General features: G+C 37.9%; 1 protein-coding gene across 1 annotated transcript in view; it reads left to right on the top strand.

Annotated features, from left to right (window-relative positions):
* Window positions 1-21,174, top strand: part of GLRA3 (glycine receptor alpha 3) — a 140,762-nt gene that overhangs the window by 4,472 nt on the left and 115,116 nt on the right. The window contains exon 2 of the mRNA XM_037042165.1: window positions 19,569-19,696. Within this exon, the coding sequence (XP_036898060.1) occupies window positions 19,569-19,696 (128 nt within the window). The remainder of the gene's footprint in view (window positions 1-19,568; window positions 19,697-21,174) is intronic.

The raw sequence follows: 21,174 nt of genomic DNA, 5'->3' as shown, positions 1-21,174 counted from the left end.
AATGAAATGTTAAGCAATTCAAAAAGATTTATTTACCAAATTCTGTGCACAAATATTTATGCTGGGTACAATTTGGCTATGAATCATTGGGAAACTGCCATCTTTCCCAACATGAAACTTAGAGTCTAGTGGGGAAGAAAATACAAAGAGCTAAGTGACAAAAAATCAAAACAAAACAAAACAAAACAAAAAAAGACCACTAACAGCCATGTTTAGGGAATGTGAGATCAGGAAGCTATCCAGAAGGTTTGGTACTTGTGCTGGATCTTCCAAAATGCTTGTCCCATGGGCAGAAGTAAGATACAAAGAAAATGCTCTGTGCAAAAGAATGAGATAGGCCTATACTATACTTAGGAAATGGTCACGATCAATTTCAGTTGAAGGAATTCCAATTGTTTAAAATCGTATTCTAATGGTAATAACCATTGAACTGGCTACAATAATAAACTGGCAGAGATATGAAGGAATTATGCTGCCTTTCAGAGTGGAATATGGGTAAAACTTATAAGCAAATACTTAATTTATTTATTTAAGATTTTTAAAAAACATATTTGTCTTTAGAGGGGAAGGGAAGGAGAGAGGGAGAGAAATATCAATGTATGGTTGCCTCTGGTGCATTCCCTGCTGGAAACTGGACTGCAGCCCAGGCATGTGCCTTGACTGGGAATCGAACTGTGATCCTTTGGCTCACAGGCCCACACTCAATCCACTGAGCTACACCAGCCAGGGACAGATACTTTAATTATAACTCTGTAGTTATTACAGGAATGGTCCTGTAACTTGGCTCAAAATATTTCTATAAATTCCTCTTTCAGAGGTAGAATTTGTCTCAGAATTAGAATTAATCATAAGATAGTTAATAATAACTAGTAATAGTAAGAACTAAGTAAACAAACAATAATGGCAAAGCTACAAGAAAGAATAATCTTCTTGTTTTAGAGTTTGCAGATCATGTTTGAATTTTTCATCAAAACATGTCTTATTTTATTATATTTATTTTTTCTTTTTCTATTCTTTTAAACTTTTTATACAGATCTTATTTTCTAACAATTTTGTAAACAATTAAATAGTTGGTAGACTACCCAAAGCTGGCCATTGTGACCTTTTAGGAGAATTATTGGATCAACTCATTTTTTATGTTTTTATTTTTATCTTTTTTCAATTAGAGTTTACATTCAATACTTTTTTACTTTTTTGAAAAATATATTTTATTGATTATGCTATTACATTGTCCCATTTTTTCTCCCCTTTATTCCCCTCTGCACTGCACACTCCTCCCACCTGTATTCTGCACGCCCCCACCTTAGTTCATGTCCATGGGTCATAGATGTAAGTTCTTTGGCTTCTCCAATTCCCATACTATTCTTAACTGTCCCCTGTCTATTTTGTACCTACCATTTATGCTTCTTATTCCCTGTAACTTTTTCCCCATTCTCCTTCCCTTCCCCTCCCTGCTGATAGCTCTCCATGTGGTCTCCATTTCTGTGATTCTGATCCTGTTCTAGTTGTTTGCTTAGTTCATTTTTGGTTTTGTTTTTCTTTTTTAGGTTCAGTTGTTAATAGTTGTGAGTTTGTTATCATTTTACCATTCATGGTTTTGATCTTCTTCTTTTTCTTAGATAAGTCTCTTTAACCTTTCTTGTAATAAGGGCTTGGTGGTGTTGAACTCCTTTAATTTGACCTTATCTGGGAAGCACTTTATCTGCCCTTCCATTCTAAGTGATAGCTTTGCTGGATAGAGTAATCTTGGATGCAGGTCCTTGCCTTTTATGACTTGGAATGCTTCTTTCCAGCCCCTTCTTGCCTGAAAGGTTTCTTTTGAGAAATTAGCTGATAGACTTATGGGAATTCCTTTGTAGGTAACTGCCTCCTTTTATCTTGCTGCTTTTAAGATTCTGTTCTTATCTTTAATCTTAGGTAATGCAATTATGATGTACCTTATGTGTGCTTCCTTGGGTCTCTCTGAGCTTCCTGGACTTCCTGGAAGTCTATCTCCTTCACCAGACTGGAGAAGTTCTTCTTCATTATTTGTTCAAATAAATTTCAATTTCTTGTTTTTTTTTTCTTCTCCTTCTGACACCCCTATGATTCCAATGTTGGGATGTTTAAAGTTGTCTCAGAGGTTCCTAAGTTTTTCCTCATTTTTTTGAATTCGTTCTTCATTCTGTTCTGGTTGAATATTTACTTCTTCCTTCTATTCCAAGTCATTGATTTGAGTCCTGGTTTCCTTCCCTTCACTGTTGGTTCCCTGTGTATTTTGCTTTATTTCACTTTACATAGCCTTCACTTCTTCCTGTATTTTGCAACCACACTCAATCATTTCTGTGAGCAACCTGATTACTAGTGTTTTGAACTCTGCATCTGGTAGGTTGTCTCTCTGCTCTTCACTTAGTTCTATTTCTAGAGCTTTGATCTGTTCTTTCATTTGGGCCATATTTTTTTGTTTGTTTGTTTTGGTGCATCTATTACATAGTAAGGAACAGAGTCTTAGGTATTTACCAGGGCAGGGCAACCCACGACACTGCACTGTAGCACTGTATGTGGGGTAGGGATCCAAAAGGAAACAGTGCCACTTGCTTAGCTCTTGGCAGCTTTTAGTCACTTCCCCAGCCACCCACAAGCACGTTGGTCTCTTCTGGTGCTGATTCCCAGGTGGGTGGGCTTGTGTACTAAGACCCCGTGGGTCCCTCCAATGAACCCTCCTGTGAGTCTAGGAGTTTCTCCCACCATCACAACCCCCACAGGTTTTTATCCGGGGGCGGGGGGCGGTGGCTTAAGGAACAGAATTTTATTTCTCAGCTCCAGAACCTGGGAAGTCCAAGATCAAGGTGTCAGCTGACTTGCCTTCTGATGAGGGTGTTCTTTCTGGCTCCTTTTATAATACAGGTTATACCTTCAGGCCCTCATTAGCCACCTCCCAAGGTTCCTAAATGTATTCACAATGAAAGGTTAGAGCCTCAACATACCAATTTGGGGGGAACACATTCAGTCTGTAACAAACATCTTTCCACTGAAGAAACAGTCTAGAACTCCACTGATATCATTGTGAACACTGCTCTAGAGATCTAACAGGATTGTGATGGCCAGTCATCCTTATTACCATTAACGAATGTCAGTTTTTGCTCATGTGCAATAAACATGTTTGTGTCTACATAAAGTGTAATCTTCCCTGTACTTTGATCTCCTCTTCATCATGCCTACTCTCTGTGTGATTGTATCTTAACCTCCTTCATTCCAGTTATTTTCACTAAAAAATAGTTGTATTTATATTCCACAATTTGCTCAAATTGTGGTTTCCTTAACAAATTTCTGCAGGATGTTTTTAAACAAATTCTTTACTTAGTGTCTTAGTGACTATGACTCACGGAATTTCAGGGAAATAGTTTTGTGTGTTTTCATAGCTAAATTTGTATTAATGGGATCACATGTTAATCACGCACTTTTCAGTTCTTTTAAAAAATTTCTTGAAACTATTTTATTGTTGTTCAATCACAGTTGTCTGCATTTACCCTCCACCACTCTCCCCCACCCCAGCCAAACTCACCTCCCTCCCCTGATTCTGCCCCCCTTGGTTTTGTCCATGTGTCCTTCATAGTATTTCCTGAAAACCCTTTCCCACACATTGTCCCTTCCCACCTCCCCTCTTGGTTACTGTCAGATTGTTCTTAATTTCAATGTTTCTGGTTATATTTTGCTTGCTTTTTTCTTTTGTTGATTAGGTTCCAGTTAAAGGTGAGATGATATGTTATTTCTTTCTCACTGCCTGGCTTATTTCACTTAGCATAATGCTCTCCAGTTCCATCCATGTTGTTGCAAAGTGTAGGAGCTCCTTATTTCTCTCTGTTGTGTAATATTCCATTGTGTAAATATACCATAGTTTTTTGATCCACTCATTCACTGATGGGCACTTAGGCTACTTCCAGCACTTGGCTATTGTAAATTGTGCTGCTATAAACATTGGGGTGCATAGGTTTTTTTGGATTGGTGTTTCAGAGTTGTTAGGATATAATCCCAGCAGTGGAATTGCTGGGTCAAAAGGCAGTTCCATTTTGAGTTTTCTGAGGAAATTCCAAACTGTTTTCCATAGTGGTTGCACCAGTTTGCATTCACACCAACAGTGTACTGGGTTCCCTTTTCTCTACATCCTCTCCAACACCTGTTTGTTGATTTGTTTATGATGGCCATTCTCACTGGTGTGACATGGTATCTCATTGTGGTTTTAATTTGCATCTCTATGATGGCTAGTGATGCTGAGCATATTTTTATATGCCTCTGGGCTGTCTGTATATCTTCTTTGGAGAAATGTCTATTCAAGGCTTTCCCCCATTTTTAAATTGGATTGTTTGTCTTTCTGGAGTGGAGTCATGTGAGTTCTTTATATATTTTGGAGGTCAAACCTTTGTACAAGGTATCATTGGCAAATATGTTTTTCCTATAGTTGGTTCTCTTTTCATTTTAATGCTGTTTTCTTTAGCCATGCAGAAGGTTTTTAATTTGATGAGGTCCCATTTGTTTATTCTTTCCTTTATGTCCCTTGCTTTAGGGGACATCTCAGTGAAGGTGTTGCTGCATAGAATGTTTGAGACTTTCCTGCCAATGTTTTCCTCTAGGACTTTTATGGTGTCACGACTTATATTAAAGTCTTGTATCCACCTTAAATTTATTTTTGTGTATGGTGTAAGTTGGTGATTGAGTTACTTTTTTTGCATATAGCTGTCCAGATCTCCCAACACCATTTGTTGAAGAGGCTGTATTCACTCCATTTTATGCTTCTTCCCCCTTGTCAAATATTAATTGACCATAGAGACTTGGGTTTATTTCTGGGCTTTCTGTTCCGTTCCATTGATCTATGTGTCTGTTCTTATGCCAGTACCAGACTTTTTTGATTATAGTTGTCTTGTAATACAGTTTGATATCAGGTATTGTGATCCCTCCTACTTTGTTCTTCTTTCTCAGACCTGCTACAGTTATTTGGGGTCATTTATGGTTCCGTATAAATTTCTGAAATGTTTTTTCTGTATCTGTGAAATATGTCATTGGTACTTTAATAGGCATTGCATTGAATCTATAAATTGCTTTGGGTAGTATGGGCATTTTGATGATGTTAATTCTCTCAATCCATGAGCATGGTACATGCTTCCATTTGTTTGTGTCTTCCTTGATTTCTTTCTTCAGTGTTGTGTAGTTTTCTGAGTATAGGTCTCTTACTTCTTTGGTTAGGTTTATTTCTAGGTATTTTATTTTTCTTTTTATTATACCAAATGGGATTTTTTCCTCAGATTTCTGTTTCTGTTGTTTCATTGCTGGTGTAGAAAAATTGACTGTTTGGATATTGATTTGTGTCCCTCTATTTTGCCAAATTCACTTATTAGGTAGACAGTTTTTTGGTGGAGTCTATAGGATTTTAGACATGTATGTACAATATCATGTCATCTGCAAAAAAGAGTTTTGCTTCCTCCTTTCCAATTTGAATGCCTTTTATTTCCTTTTCTTGTCTGATTGCTGTGGTTAGGACTTCCAATATTATGTTGTATGATCTCTTTAACGTATTGCTGGATGTGGTTTACCAGTATTTTGTTGAGGATTTTAGCATCTATATTCATCAGCAATATTGTCCTAAAGTTTTATTTCTTTGTTATGTCTTTATCGGGTTTTGGGACTAGGCTGATGCTGGCTTCATAAAAAGAGTTTTGGAGTTTTCCATCATTTTGGATTTTTTGGAATAGTCTGTGAAGGATAGGGGTTAGCTCATCATTAAACACCTTGTAAAATTCTCCTGTAAAACCATCCAGTCCAGGGCCTTTGTGTTTGGGAGTTTTTTGATTACTGCTTCAATTTTATCAGCTGTTATTGGTCTGTTCAAGCTTTCTGCTTCTTCTTCATTGAGTTTTGGAAGATTATATTTTTCAAGAAATTTGTCCATTTCACCTAGGTTTTCAAATTTCTTGGCATACAGTTCTTCATAGTAATTTCTTACAATCCTTTGTATTTCTGTGGTATCAGTTGTAATCTCTTCTCTTTCATTTCTGATTGTGTTTATTCAGGTCCTCTCTTTTTTTTTTCTTGATGAGCCTGCTTAAAGCCTTGTCAATTTTGTTATCTTTTCAAAGAACCAGCTCCTAGATTCATTGGTCCTTAGAATTGTGTCTTTTGTCTCTATGTCACTTAATTCTGCTCTGATCTTGATTATTTCCTTCCTTCTCCTTGCTCTGGGCTGCCTCTGTTGTTGTTCCTTGAGTTCTTGTAGGCATAGGGTTAGGTTGTTAGTTTCAAATGTTTCTATCTTTTTTAGGTAGGCCTGTATCGCTATGAACTTCCCTCTCAGGACTGCCTTCACTGTGTCCCGTAAGTTTTAGATTGTCGTGAATTCATTTGCATTTGTTTTCAGAAACTTTGTGATTTCTTTCTTAATTTCATTCTTGACCTATTCATTGTTTAATACCATGCTATTCAAGCTCCATGAGTTTGGATGTTTGGGGTTTTTTTCTCGAGGTTGGTTTCTAGTTTCAGTCTCTTGTGTTTGGAGAAAATGCTTGATATGATTTTAATTTTCTTGAATTTGTTGAGACTGGTTTTGTGTCCTATCATGTGGTCTATCTTTGAAAATGTTCCATGTGCATTTGAAAAGAATGTGTATTTAGCTTCTTTGGGATGAAGGGCTCTATATGTATCAGTTAAGTCCATTTCATCTAGGGCGTTGTTTAATGCCACAATATCTTTGTTGATATTTTGTTTGGAAGATCTGTCCATTTTTGACAGTGGGGTGTTAAAATCCCCTACTATAATTGTGTTGCTGTCAATATCTTTCTTAAAGTCTTCCAAGATTTTCTTTATGTATTTGGGTGCTCCTATGTTGGGTGCATATATATTTGCAATGTTTATGTCTTCTTGATGGATTCTTCCCTTCAGTATTATGAAGTGACCTTGTGAGTCTTTTTTTATGGCTCTTTTTTGAATATTTTGTCTGATATGAGTATTGCTACCCAGGCTTTTTTTTTCTTGTTTGTTTGCTTGGAATATTTGTTTCCAGCCCTTCATTTTCAGTCTGTGTAAGTCTTTTGTTCTGAGGTGGGTCTCTTGTAGACAGCATATGTACCCCACAGGTTTTTACAGCTAGAAGTTTTGAGGCTTTATTTCCCCACATTGGAACTCTGGGTTGCATGGTCTCGCTGTCTCACTTCCCAGTTGTTCCTCCTGGTTTGTCTGCACACAAATGTAGGACTACCCAGTCCTCCATCTGCTATCCTTTCCACCCCAGCTGCCTGTCTCTGCCCCTCCTACTGGTGTGGATGAATATTTATTCTTGAGCTCCTTGGTTGTTGGACTTTCACACAGTTTGATTTTCTGGCAGTTCTGGTTGTATTTTTGTTTTTAAATTTGTTGTCTTTCTTTTGGTTGTGCAAGGAGGCAAAGTGTATCTACCTATGCCCCCATCTTGGCTGGAATTCCTACGTTCAATATTGCTTTGTGTTCATTTATGTGTACAGCATAGTGGTCAGACAATTACACACTTTGCCAAGTGTTCCCCTCCATATTTCCAGTAACCACCTGGCACCATACATATTATCACAATATTATTGAGTACATTCTGTATGTTATAATTTATACCTCAATGACTACCCTATAACTACCGATTTGTACTTTTTAATTCTTTCACCTTTTTACCCAGACCCCCAACCTCCCACTCCTCTGACAACTCTCAGTCTGCTCTCTGTATCTATGAGTCTGTTTCTATCCTATTTGTTTGTTGTATTCTTTAGATTCCACATATAAGTGAAATTATATGGTATTTATCTTTCTCTGTCTGACTTATTGCACTTAGCATAATACCCTCTAGGCCCATTCATGCAGTTGCAAAAGGTAAGATTTCATTCTTTTTTTATGACTAAGTAGTATTCCATTGTGTTTATGTATCATATCTTTATCCACTCATCTATTGATGGGCACTTGGGTTGGTTCCCTATGTTGGTTATTGTAAATAATGTTGCAATGAACTTTGGAGTGCATATGTTATTTCAAAATAGTGTTTTGAGTTCTCAGATATATTTCCAGAAGTGGAATTGCTAGTTCATAGGGCCGTTCCACTTTTAATTTTTTCAGAACCCTCCACATTGAATGTTGGGAGCACACCTGGATGTTTCATCCCCCCTGGGATAAAACAAACAAACATGGGCTGTAGCTTCTTCCCCAGGCCCCATTTCACACATGGCTGGCTGAGCTACGGATCACATAGTGCACCTATAATCACTGCAGTCTGCACATGTAGGGCATTGCTACTCAAAATGTGGCCCTTTAACCAGCAAATAACCATCACCTGGGAGGTCATTAGAAATGCTCAATAAATTCAATTAAAAAAAAGAAGTTCAGACTTCGAATTCCAAATCTGAATTTTATCAAGCCCTGCAGATAATTCATAAGCACATTTAGATTTGGAAAGCACTATTTTAAGAACACTGACCTCTAAAGGGTGAGGATAATAAGAGGTAGTGGAAAAAATAGAGAGGAGATGGCTCAGAACCTAACAGAAGAGTTTTGGAACTAAAAGAATGATCAGTAATGTCAGATGCCATTAAAACAGAAAGAAATATGGAAGATCATTAGTAGCTTTCTCAAGTGCATTTTTGGTATAAAAACCCATGTACAAATATGTTATAATATCATTGAACAATGAGTTAAAGAAAAAGTTAAAATATAGATTTTTTCCCCCAAGGGGCTACTAGAAGGACAAGTAATGGTGGACAAGGTTGAGATCCGCAGTTCTTGATTGTTTTGTTTAGTTTTGTCTTTAAAATGTAATAGAATTTAAGCTCGTTTCCAGCCTGGAGGAAAGAAGTCAATTAATTAGGAAATGCTTAGGAGGAGACAAGAGAGGTGCTGAAGAGGAAGGGCAAAGCCACTGATAAAAGACAAAATAAGATTTAAAGAGCAGTACTTGACGGGTCATTTTTGCACTAGAAGAGTATGCTCAGTCTTTCTCTGGGATTGGATAGGAGGTTAGAATAGATGCAGAATATGGCAAGCTATAGATACAGGAATAGAGCTTTATCATTCAGCAGTTGAATGCTCAGTTATCTCTTTGAAGCAGAGTCATCATCTGTGATAAAGGCGCAATGAGGAAGACATGGCTGAACAGTTACAAAGCACAGGGCCCTGTGGACATTGCTTCTGGCACCTGGGCGGGGCTCTGCTCCTAATCTCTTGGGTGGTTCAGTTCAGCCTCCACTGCAACAGATGCTCCCGTCACTCTGCCTGGGAGGAGAATGAAGCCTTGAGACCTGATCTTTATTCTGGCTGCACTAATTTATGTGGCTAAGCTAAAGGTAGAACCCATATTATCCGTCAAATGAATTGCTTATTTTACCAACTGAGCTCTGCAACTCGGCTATTCTAAAGGAGAAAAGGGAATGATCACTCATTCTTCAAAAGTTGAAATGTGGCGGGGCAGGGGAGAGTAATGAGGGAGAAAGGGGGACAAGAGTAACTGAATAATGATAAATTTTTTTTTAAAAAGCTGAAACGTGATCCATTCTATTCAAATCACAGTAAGAATTTCTTATTAATATTTTAATCAAAAATAGAAAAATGAGACCCACTTTTCAAATGTTACTCTTTGTTCTCATCCCTGAGCACCAAGTTTGGTGTGTTGGCATACATCTTGTACTCTGACCTCTGAACCCTTTTCTTTTGCATCTTGAAATTGGCTAGCCTCTTCCTACAAAGCACTGTGTTCTAGGGGTTTTGTTATGTGTGATTAAAGGAAAATATATGCTCTAACTTCCACAGGAGGTAACTCCTATAGTCTGCAAAATTTTAAAATCCTTTTATTTTTCTGGAAAACTGTAAACATTTTCCCCCCAAATAATGGAGGCATATATGAAGGAGGAAGGTAGAAGGCAGGGGAGGAAGCAGTGGGCACAGGGAGAAGAGGGAAGGAGTCGGAGTGAGTGACCTTAGAGGAACAGTAGCTTTAAGTGTGCTGTTAATACCAAGGGATACATTTTACTGACCTCTTTTCTTTCTTAAATTTTAAAAAGAATTAGTCCCATAAACACCTTGCTGTCTAGTGTAATTTTCACTGCAGGGAAACTAAGTAGTATTGTAACTCATTGCTATATTTACCTTTGCTTACCACTTCCAGTTATAAACTCTTTTTTTCTTTATTGTTTCATGCCTGCCTCTGTTCTGTGTGATTTCTCTCTCCTTAGAGGGATGTGATGGTCAGACACTGTGGACCTTCCTGCCCAACAGGAAGAAAAAAGTCCAACTTGTCTTGACTAACCTTAAACGAGAACATCGAAAGGTGACATTAACATAAATATTTGTAGTCACACAAATGGGAATATCTACCATAATCCAGGTCAGTGCTCTGCAAGGTCAATATTGTTTAGAAAAAAAATTTATTATGACTCCATTTTAATATTCTGTGTACATCGCTTTTCAGGTTCAGAGACTCCAGAGATTGGTGTTTAAAAATGGCATGTTTTTATGTTCTAAGTCTTATTGACTTGGAGATGAATTCATTTCTATAAAATTCATTTTATTAGTAGGCATTGATGCAAGCCCAATTAATTGGAAATAGAAAGGAGAGAGTTCAGATTAAAGTAGCACTAGTTTTGCTGTAGGGGTTTTCGTTGTCGCCATTGTAAATATCCACAACCGTTAAAGTTGTAAGTGAAAGGCCGGCTTCTGTATCACTCGTCTCTGGGTGGTGGATTAAGGTGCTTTCCCTTTGCATTTTACTGTATTTTTATGATGTATTTTGTACAATGCACATGTATTAAAGTAAGAGTTTTTTAAAAGATTTTATTTATTTATTTTAGAGAGACGGGGAAGGGAGGGAGACAGATAGGGAGTGAAACATCAGTGTGTGGTTGCCTCTAGCACACCCCATACTGGAGATACAGCCCGCAACCCAGGCACGTGCCCTGACTGGGAATCAAACTGGAGATGCTTTGGTTCACAAGCCTGCGCTCAATCCACTGAGCTACACCAGCCAGGGCTAAAGTAAGAGTTTTTTAAACAAGCTTTGTGCATATTTCAAAGGCTTATGAAGTGGTTCCTTTTTTTCATTTTTTGCTTTAAATATTATGTAGTAATTGAATTCTGAAAAACTGAATGTCCTGGGTAGAAGGTATTTAAGAAAAAGCAGTGAACAAGTGAGGCCCCTCCAAACACACACCGACACTGTGACTTTCAACCTCTCTTGCTAAGGTGGTTTCAACCGAAGTTGAATCCATAAACTGGGTAATTGGACTTTTTTTTCCTTCTATGGTGCTTAGTCTTTCTTGATGCTCGTCTACGTTTTCTACACTTGGATTTCATGAGGTGCTACTATACCCACCCAGGCCCTTCGGCATAAATTAGCGTGAGTGAATTTCTCTTTCCTTCACGTAAAAACATTCCTGGTCAAAAAAGGCATGGCATTGAATGCAAAAAATCTCAACACTGGCATAAGAGCCTGGCATTTTCTGAAACACATGTGTAATTGCCATTTGATTTGCTAAAGTTACTTGTGACAAATGCGCGCCACTCTTCATCTCCATTTTTATACTGGCTTTCCCAAGGCGAAGCAACCAGCTCGTGACAAAACTGGAACAAGGTGTAAGCCCCCTGGCTCTCCATCTGAGGCCTCAACCACGGCACCAGAGTGACTTCCATTTAATTGTCTCCCACGCTCAACGCGCAGTAGGAACTATTCAGTCTATTGCAAATTATTTTCAAACTATCTGAAAAACTTAATTAGTTTTCTTTAAAAGAAATGTCCTCAAGAAGCTACAAGTCAGTGAGTTAATTAGCTACACGGTGACCTTTGAGTTCTTTCAATAGATATAAGTTGATGCCAAAACTATAAGGTAAACTTTTACCTATGAGCATAGACAGCTTGCATTGAAGTTAATAGAGGTTTTCCCAGAAATTATAACAATCACCTTGAATTTTCAGCGCTGCATTTTTAAAGTGTTTAGTAAAAATGAGTGGTTTTTATGATAAGAATATATTTTGTAGATAAAACAAAAAGATCGAATAAAGATTAGCATTAAGAAACCTCAGATGACTACACTAGCCAATCCTTTGTTATCTATTTTTACTACTTAATGGAGGGTTCCTTTCCTTACCCGTCCCCCACCTAGCCCTACATTAACCTTCATGTATGAACACAGAAACAACATGTAATTTATCCCTGACAACTAGCATGCACTGAGCACCGATACCTCTGATCACATTAATTCTCGGAAGCACTGAATGTAAACATCACTAGTTAAAAAGGTACCATGACAGTCCAGTTTATAATTCCCCAGTTCTGCCCTTAAATCATGGTTTTCTGACATACATAACTTTGATGATTTAAGTTATACTCTCAGATTTTTATATCTTGACTTTTCCTTATTTCTAAAAATTTGCTCTGTCACCTGCCCTGCATATTCATTTAGCATCTCTCCTAACTTAGGACAGAAAGAGAGAGAGACAGGCACTGGAGTGTTAAACATACACCCTAAGCCTGGTTATTGCTAGACTTGGAGGGTCATATTCTGATGGTGGAGCTCTCCATCATTATACTTAGTTAATTCATTTCTAAGGTATTTATTCATTAATTACTCTGGGTGATGTAGATTGCTTCTAGGGTGACTAAAACAAATGAACATTCATGATTTATGCTTAAATAAAATATCCTAAGTAGGAGGCATTGATTGATTCTACTAAAAAATGACAGTTGCAATTGAAACAAGTGCTACCAATGACATTATAAACTTGAGAAATATTTTAGAAGGATTTTAAAAATCAGAGAGAGTAGCTAGGCTCCCTGAGAAAATGATGTTCAAACCTAGATCATAAAGGTAAAGAGAAGTGAGTTAGATGAATAGAGGACCAATGCACATTGCAGGCAAAGGTAGTGGGTAGTGGTGGGCTGGACCAGAGAAGCTGAAGGGAATGTGATAAGATGTCATTGGATCATGGATCCAAATTAGAAGGTGGGGCCAACCAGATGGATATAATATGTGAAATAAAAAAGAGGAGTCAAAGATTATGAAAGACTGTCATCCTGAGAAATGGAAAGATGGAGCTGCCATTAACCAAGTTCAAAAACAATGAAGAATGAACAGGTTTGTGCAGTGACAGCAGGAGTTTGGTTTATGTTTGCATTTATTGGAGCAAGAGGGTGCTCACAATCTGTAATTTTTTTATTCTAGTTTTTAAAACTGAGATGATTCCAAGCTAGGCTTAGCTTCCTCCTCAGCCTTCTATATTTCTGAGTCATTCTTACTCAATAGTTGCAATTATTTGTGATTTCAAACCAACTCAGAGGAGTTCACTCCTTTGGTGAGTCCTCGATGACAACTTTTATCCCCTTAAATCCATAAAGCTCTCAAAATGTGTACACAGATTGTTAACCACTCAGCTACTGTGGAGTTTAATACTATTTCTAAAGGAAATGCAGGTCTGAATACTTGACTCACTTCTGTGAGATTTTTTTCTTTAGTTTTTAGCCATATGTTTCACTGTTTTTACCTCTCTAATGCACAGATTAAAAAAAAAACTTGTTTGGTTGTTTTCTGTGGAAAGTTTAATTTGATTTAAAATATTGGCTTATATATTTAGTTTCTGAATGGCCTGGCCAAAAACCAACCAATCAACCAAACAAACAAACACAAAACCTTCTATACCTTAGTTTCTTCATCTGTAATACATAGGCAATTATATATTTATGACTGTTAAATTCTATCATGTATATGAATCCTGTGCCTGGGAGACCAAGAAGCAATTATCATTTTTATTGTTAGCTTAATTAAAGTAGCCCAGTTCTCATGCATTGTGCAGGTCTGGGTCTATTCACAGTAATGCTGTCAGCCAGGTGTGCCTGGGAGCACTCACCGGGGCCCCAGAGAGCTTCCCACGGTCGCCTTCTCTTCCTTAAACCAACGGGACCAACACTTTTGGTTCTTGCTGTGATTGCAAGATGCCTTTCAACAATAAGCTTGAGGAAACTTTGAAAAGATACTGGTTTATTACTTATGAGATCTGGAAAGTATGTAGTACACCTGGGGCCACACAGTGAGGTCACAGGGAGAAAGGGGGAAGGGAGAGAAAGAAGGGGCCTGGGTTCTGCTTTTATTGGGGTTGAGGGTGAGGGTTTGGCGGGCTCACTATTTATTAGTGAATTTAAAACATAAGAGGAGGATTTTAAAGCACAGGAAGAGAAAACAAACAAGTAGCCCAAATGGTCAGTTACTGAAATCAAGCAAGTCTCTAAAACAAAGGAGCCTCTTTATCTAGTTGTGTGGCTGGCAATGTGTTCATTCAAGACAGTCTTTGAAGTGGGTTCCTCTTTGAAATGGATGCCTCAGCAACTGCAGCTGAAGCCAGGCACTTGCATTACAAAAGAAAAAGAAACGTGTCAGGGTTTACACTACATCCATCAGCTTTCAGGTGGAAATGAGATCACTTTATAAAATGGCCATCATATCTCATTAGCACATTGCTCACAGTAGCAAAAATTAATTCCTAGTACCCTGAAGATTTTTGGTTAATTTTTAGTTGTTTTTCTGAGTCTCCAGAGACATTGTAGAGTAGTCCCTTTATATTCTTCCACTTGGGCCTCCTTTTAAAATAATATCACACAATCACCTTGAAGCCTGCTTCAATGGTGCACCTTCGCGGCAAACGGTTCCTTTTCTAAGGCAGTGTGCTCCAGTGTGAATTGCTCAAAACTTCAGATCTTCCCAGACATCCCAGTTTCTTTCTCTTTAGTTCTCCTTAAGGAGACTGAAACCATTAAAAAAATAAAGGGAAAGGTATTCCTTTTTTCCATTATGTGTTTTATTTTTCAAACTAGGGCTAAAAATATCAATTGCTGGTGTTCCTACAGCTCAGAAATTCCAAATTATAATAACAGACTTTTTCCCCCCACAAGGAACTGTAACCCTATGATTGGCTGGTTTATGGAGCTATAGACCACATGGTAAAACTGTCTTTTCTCCATCAAACCCCAGCCCTCTCTGCCTCAGGGGTCAGGGCACTGATTTACTCCCCAAAGGTCGCCTTTCTTCTGTGCAAATTGACTGACTCATCAGAGTAGGTGCGTGGAGACCTGGGACCCCATGTGCCAAGACTTCTCAAGCTCACATTATGTTTCCAGCTACAGCTATCACATTTTCTCTCGATTTCAAGGTACATTTAGCAGAGGTAAATACATACAATGATCATATTACATGTATCTTAAAAGCATCTATATATGGTGGCCATCTCTGTCCTCCAAAAGTGGATTTATTTGACCTCCTTGTCTCATTGAAGAGGGATGAGGTGTGAAGAAGGGGCTTATTTTTCTGTTTGATGAATTTTAATGTTAGATTTCAATGCTTAAGAACACAGGTTTTTGCCAGTCTTTCAGCGTCTGAACTTTCAAGTAGCATGTCTTTAATAAAAATAAAAATATATAAAATACGTGAGTGAAAACAATGCTCATTGATGAGAATATATGGATTCCCCCACATGGTAAAAGTTAACAGGAAATTCAGTACTTGGGATAGCACAGAAAGGAAAAGCTAAATGTGGGAGGCAGGCAAATTATCACAGATTTTGAGATTTTTCATAAATAAAATACTTTAAAAATTCAAAGCTGCTTCTTTCAAAAGTAGTGATCATGAGTAATTTGCTAGCAACCTTAGTAACTCGCTACAAATATGACAGTTTTGTTGAAACTATGAGGTTTAGATAAAAAATGGACTTGATGGTCTTTTCTTATCTAAAATCCATTCTACATTAATCTTTCATTTCTTCTCACTGCCTCCCACTATCCTCATTTTTTAAAACAACTTAAAAGCATGTGTTTGACTCTATACAGATGATGGGGACTATTTAAAAATTGGACTAGATTCCTAATTGGAATTACAGAGAGCCTCATACCATGTATTAGTTACTCTGAGCTCTCTCAAATGCATACAAATCTCCAAAGACAGTTGAGTGATGTTCACTTGGTGCTAATCTCAGGTAATACTGTCATAGGAAGGAAGTTCTGGAAATACACCAGAGAAAGAGCTGTAGGTAACGGAAAGCTTTTCTGTACGCGCAGCCTCCATCCCTTTTAGAAAAAGAAGGGACAGACAATGTAGAAATGCTTTTTAGGCAATGACTCAATGTTGTTTTGCTGACAGTTCTTTTTGAGTGAAAATTGTGGATCTTTAGAATTTATAAAACCAGTTTCCAGAAGCTGCGAGATGGCTCTTCTGTCATTGAAGGGAACATCACTAGTAAAGAGAATTGGAATGGTTCTCTGTTCAGAATTTTCTTATTTTTCATAGGCATCATTCTGTAGAGGTTGTGGTGAATTTCTCTCCTAAAACACAAAGTATCTGTTCACAGCAGTAGAAGGAAGGGAGCCGGCCAATCATCCCCTTTACTGTGATCTCACTTTCCAGCTCCTGCACCCTGGGCTCCTGCACACAAGCTCAGATGGGATAATCCATTGAACTGTGGACACTTTAAAGGTTCCGATTGTGTTCTACATACCTTATCACAGTGCTTTGCACCTAATAAATTGCACAGGAATTCAAAATTCATTATTTCAACATTCAGCAGATATTTATCTGCCTTTGCCACGAGAAAGGGTACTTTTATATATTAGAAAGACATTATGTTGAGGCATGACCCCACAGACACAGAACCCCCAGAAAACACTGGGAGACTTACTGGTTCTAGGAGTTTAAGAAAAGCCCTGTCCATTTATCCGCTGATCTCTAAGCTCACTGAACAGGTATTCCTGTGATGGTATATGATAACTAATGTAGACTTCACATAATTAGTTCAGAAAACGTAATTTAAAGGAACCAGACAGCAACAACAGCCACACACCCTAGGGGAAAGGGACAATATAATTTGCAGAATTGCCACTTCTGTTTTATTATTTAAAATGTCCAGGCTTCAATAAAAACTTATGAGACATTCAAACCCCAAAAGGTATGATTCATACATAAGAAAAAAGAGAGCAATAGCAAGTTTTCTTTATTTCTAATAGAGGAAAGCAAAGCCTTAGGAATTACTAGACAAAGAATTTAAGCAAGTCATTTCTTAATACATTCAAAGAACTAAAGGAAACCATGTCCAAAGGACTACAAAGAAAATATGACAATAATATCTCACTAAGTACAAAATACCAACAAAGAGATAGAATTAAAAAATAAAAGAACAAAAGAGCACTTCTGTGGTTGACATGAGAATAGCTAAAAGGAAAAACTCAATGGAAGGCTTGTATTTGTTTTCTATGACTGCTGTGGCAAATTACCCCAACGAGGCAGCTTAAAACAGCAACAACGTATTCCCTCACAGTTCTGGGATGCAGCGGTCTGAAATCAGGTCACTGGGGCCGAAACAAGGTGAGAGGAAGAGGACCACGCTGGCAGCAGAGGTTCTGAGGAAGAATCTGTTTCTTCCGCTTTCACTCTCTGTCCACGGCAGGCATTTCTCGGCTGTGACCAAGTCACTCTGCTCTCTGTGTCTGTGGGCACATGGCCTTCCCTCTTCCGTCTATTGTCAAATACACCCCCACTTCTCACTTATGAGGACGAGTGTCGCTGCATGTGGGACTCCGGAGAATCTATAATAATCTCCCTGCTCCAGTACAAAATGCGAGCCACTGCCAGTTCAGCAGGCATTAGTTATCTACGATTTTCAATAGGCGGGGGGAAGACTATCATTCATTTAGATCCAGCTAGTCGACTTCTTTGCTGCTAGGAGAATATAGGTTTTTCCTCCTGATAACTGAAAGGAAGGCTTTTGCCAAGGAAATAGAGAGAATTGTGTAGAAGCAGCAATACGGAGCTATGAGAGCCCGTCAATGCCCTGTGTCCTTGGAGCATGGAAAACGAGCAAATGCTTATGAAGAGGACAAGTAAATGTTACTTAAAACTGGATGGTAGAGGGAAGTTCTACAGTTATAGCAAGAAGATAGTGGGCTTTTTCTTTTGTTCTTTTGAGGATGATGATTTTCATTTTACATTAAAGTAAACTTTCCAGAGATCACAACAGCAGAGAGATCGACGGACTAGTAATAATCCGAGCTGAAGTGTCACGAGGTAATAGGGAACCAACAGAATAGGGACAGGAGACGCTTCTGTTCAGGGAGAAAGCAAGACAGACAGCGTGAGAGTCACTGGGAAGGTAAGCGACTTAGAATGTCCAGAACTAGGCAGAACCTCTAGAATAGCGCAACAGTTAGTAAGTGCTGTTAACTGTAATACTGTGCTTTCAGAAATATTGCTTTCACATTATTATTGACACTGAATTTTGAAGTTGTGCCTCTGAACCACTGACTCCGTATGTGTGGTAGACAATTTAATGCTGATAACTCTCAGTCCCATTGTCACTGTTTACTAGAAATTCCGACCTGAAACTAAATAATTTTGTTAACAAATGATACCTCAATACATTCAATAAAAAAAAGAAAAACAAATAAATATAATCCATTCTTAAACTACATAAAAACATTCTGGCCGGAGGGATCTAATAACTTGATACTGCTGAGATCGGGTGGTAACCACAAAGGGTAGGGCTTGGCCACGCCCCCAGATGAGGGACAGAGCTGGAGGATGCGGTGAATGCCAGTCTGCAGGAGTAACATCAATCCGTTTGAAGATACCAGTTTCAAACACACGTGTGCTCAGAAAGTCTGCTTCACTTCCCTAAGCAACACTCTGGATGAAAAGAGGCATTTCCTATTAGCAAGCAGGCCTTCTGTGGACCAACCTAGATGAAGGAGGAGCTGGGTCGGGGTGCAGGCATACTTACAGGCTTCTAGGATCAGCCGCTGGGTAAAAGGAAACTCCTTGGAAGAAAACATACAGTAGCCCTTTACCTTCCCTGGACAACAGGTTCTCATTGTACAATATCCAGGTGCATATACCACACTTTTGGTAATTTCTCAGTTTTGATGAACAAAGGTTAGATCTGAACACAACGTGCTAGACATGAATGATGGGGCGAGAGCAGGAAGATTTAGTTGGGTGTGTTAACAATAGAGGAGACGCTCTAATCGAAGAAAAGAACATGACTGTTTAATCGGTCAGACAGAAGTTTTATATTGTTTTAAACAATTCACAGAATCTAAGGGTGACGTTTTCCCCTCAATAAAAGTAATAAGAATTGTATTTCACAGCTGAACTTTCACGTTTTCTTCAGCCTGAATCATTAAGGATACTCATGGTTAAAAAACTGCAATCAGAAATCAAGTTTGGGCGGGGGGAAAGAAATCAAGTTTAGGGACATGCAAATTCTGAAAGCCTAATCATTTGTCTTTGTTCCCAGACTTAACAGAAAACAATGTACCTCTGACCCTTGGACTAAACACTTGTGAAACATTCATTATAAACACTGATGGCAAACCTGTGAATACCGACCTGTCTGCCATTGTGATCACAGTCACTGTGTATCGTGTAGAGCTTTTCTTTTTTTTCCCAGACAGAGCTACTTTTGCTTAGCATATTAATTTTGTATTTGCAAGTAACAGCTGTCAGGAAGACCTTTATTTTGGTAAAATCTATGGGTTTTTTTGTTTTGTTTTGTTTTGTTTTCACATGTAGTTTGGTCGCAACAAAGGAAACAGATAGCGCGAGATCTCGAAGTGCTCCAATGTCACCCTCTGACTTTCTGGACAAATTAATGGGGAGGACGTCAGGATATGATGCAAGGATCAGACCCAATTTTAAAGGTAATTGTTCTACTTACTACTATATATGGAATGTGTTTTAAATACAATTAAACAAGATACAGTTTTAAGATGGATTCTACTAAAAATTCTGATGCTTATTTCAGAATCTATGTGTATGTATATATATATATATATATATATATATATATATATATATATATATATATATACATATACACACACACACACACACACATATATATATTTCTCACGAACTACAATGGAATAGTCTCACTAACTGGAGTGAAAGCTTTTTTTTAAAAAAAGATTTTATTTATTTATCTTTAGAGGGGAAGGGAAGGAGAGAAATATCAATGTATGGTTGCCTCTCATGAGTCCCCTGCTGGGAACTGGTCTGCAACCCAGGCATGTGCCCTGACTGGGAATCGAACCGCGATCATGTGGTTCGCAGGCCCATGTTCAATCCACTGAGCTACACCAACCAGGGCTGAAAGCTTCTTTAGAGCTGACAATAAACCACCCTATATTTCAAATCCCCCAAAGTAGGACTTTCTACACTGTGAAGAATCAAATAGTTGTTGAATTTATGTACTGGAAAAAGGTCTGCATACTTAAAAGCCACCGATGACATCTAAGAAATTATTCTGCCTACCAAATGTTTTATCTAAATTTATAGGAAAGAATATAATTATCAATCAAGTGCTCTTTATTATCTTTCTGTTTGGTGTAATGATAACATACAAGCTGCATGGGGATATCCCAGAATGATAATGTGTCCTGTGATTTAATCTATGGTACAAGATTAGAAAGCTATGTTCAGGCCACTGCTTATTTAATATCTCTTGAATAATGTTTTATTTACTTAAGAATAATTACTTATAAGAATACATACATATTATGCAAGATTCAGTTAAGCTATTTTCACTCCTAGAAGTGAAAGAAAAAAATATGTTCTACAGTAATTCTTTATTTTTCTGAATTTATTCTTATGGGATAAAAATATAATTGTTTAACAGTGGTATAAGAATTAACTTGAGAGGACTACTGAATACTAAGAATAGGTAGCAGGAGAAAAAACAGGAGTAAAATTTGTTGATAATTTATGAGTAGAAAATTATAAATGGTTTCAGCTTAAAAATGAGTTTAACATTTAAAATGTGGATTGCATTTATTCATTTGTTTTTAAGGATGTTGACCATTAATATTTTAAACTGCAAAGAAGAAAAACACTAAATGCAAACTGTAAGGAAATAGGGCAGTTTTAAGGGGTATCATATTCGAATAGAAATGAGAACTCCAGCATTATGAAGATCTTTTACAAATTGAGAGAAAGTAGTTTTCTTTTTTAAATGTATTTTATTGATTATACCATTACAGTTGTTCTATTCCCCTCTTCATTCCCCTCGACCCCTACACTCCCTCCCCCACCATTCTCCCCCCCTTAGTTTATAACCACGTGTCTCAAATTCTTTAGATTCTATATTTCCCCCACTATTCTCGCCCTCCCCCCTATCTAT

Source organism: Sturnira hondurensis, unplaced genomic scaffold, assembly GCF_014824575.4.
Source record: "Sturnira hondurensis isolate 20B ecotype Veracruz unplaced genomic scaffold, ASM1482457v3 Scaffold0003693, whole genome shotgun sequence".
Lineage (NCBI taxonomy): Eukaryota > Metazoa > Chordata > Mammalia > Chiroptera > Phyllostomidae > Sturnira > Sturnira hondurensis.
This window is presented reverse-complemented; position numbering and strand designations above follow the sequence as displayed.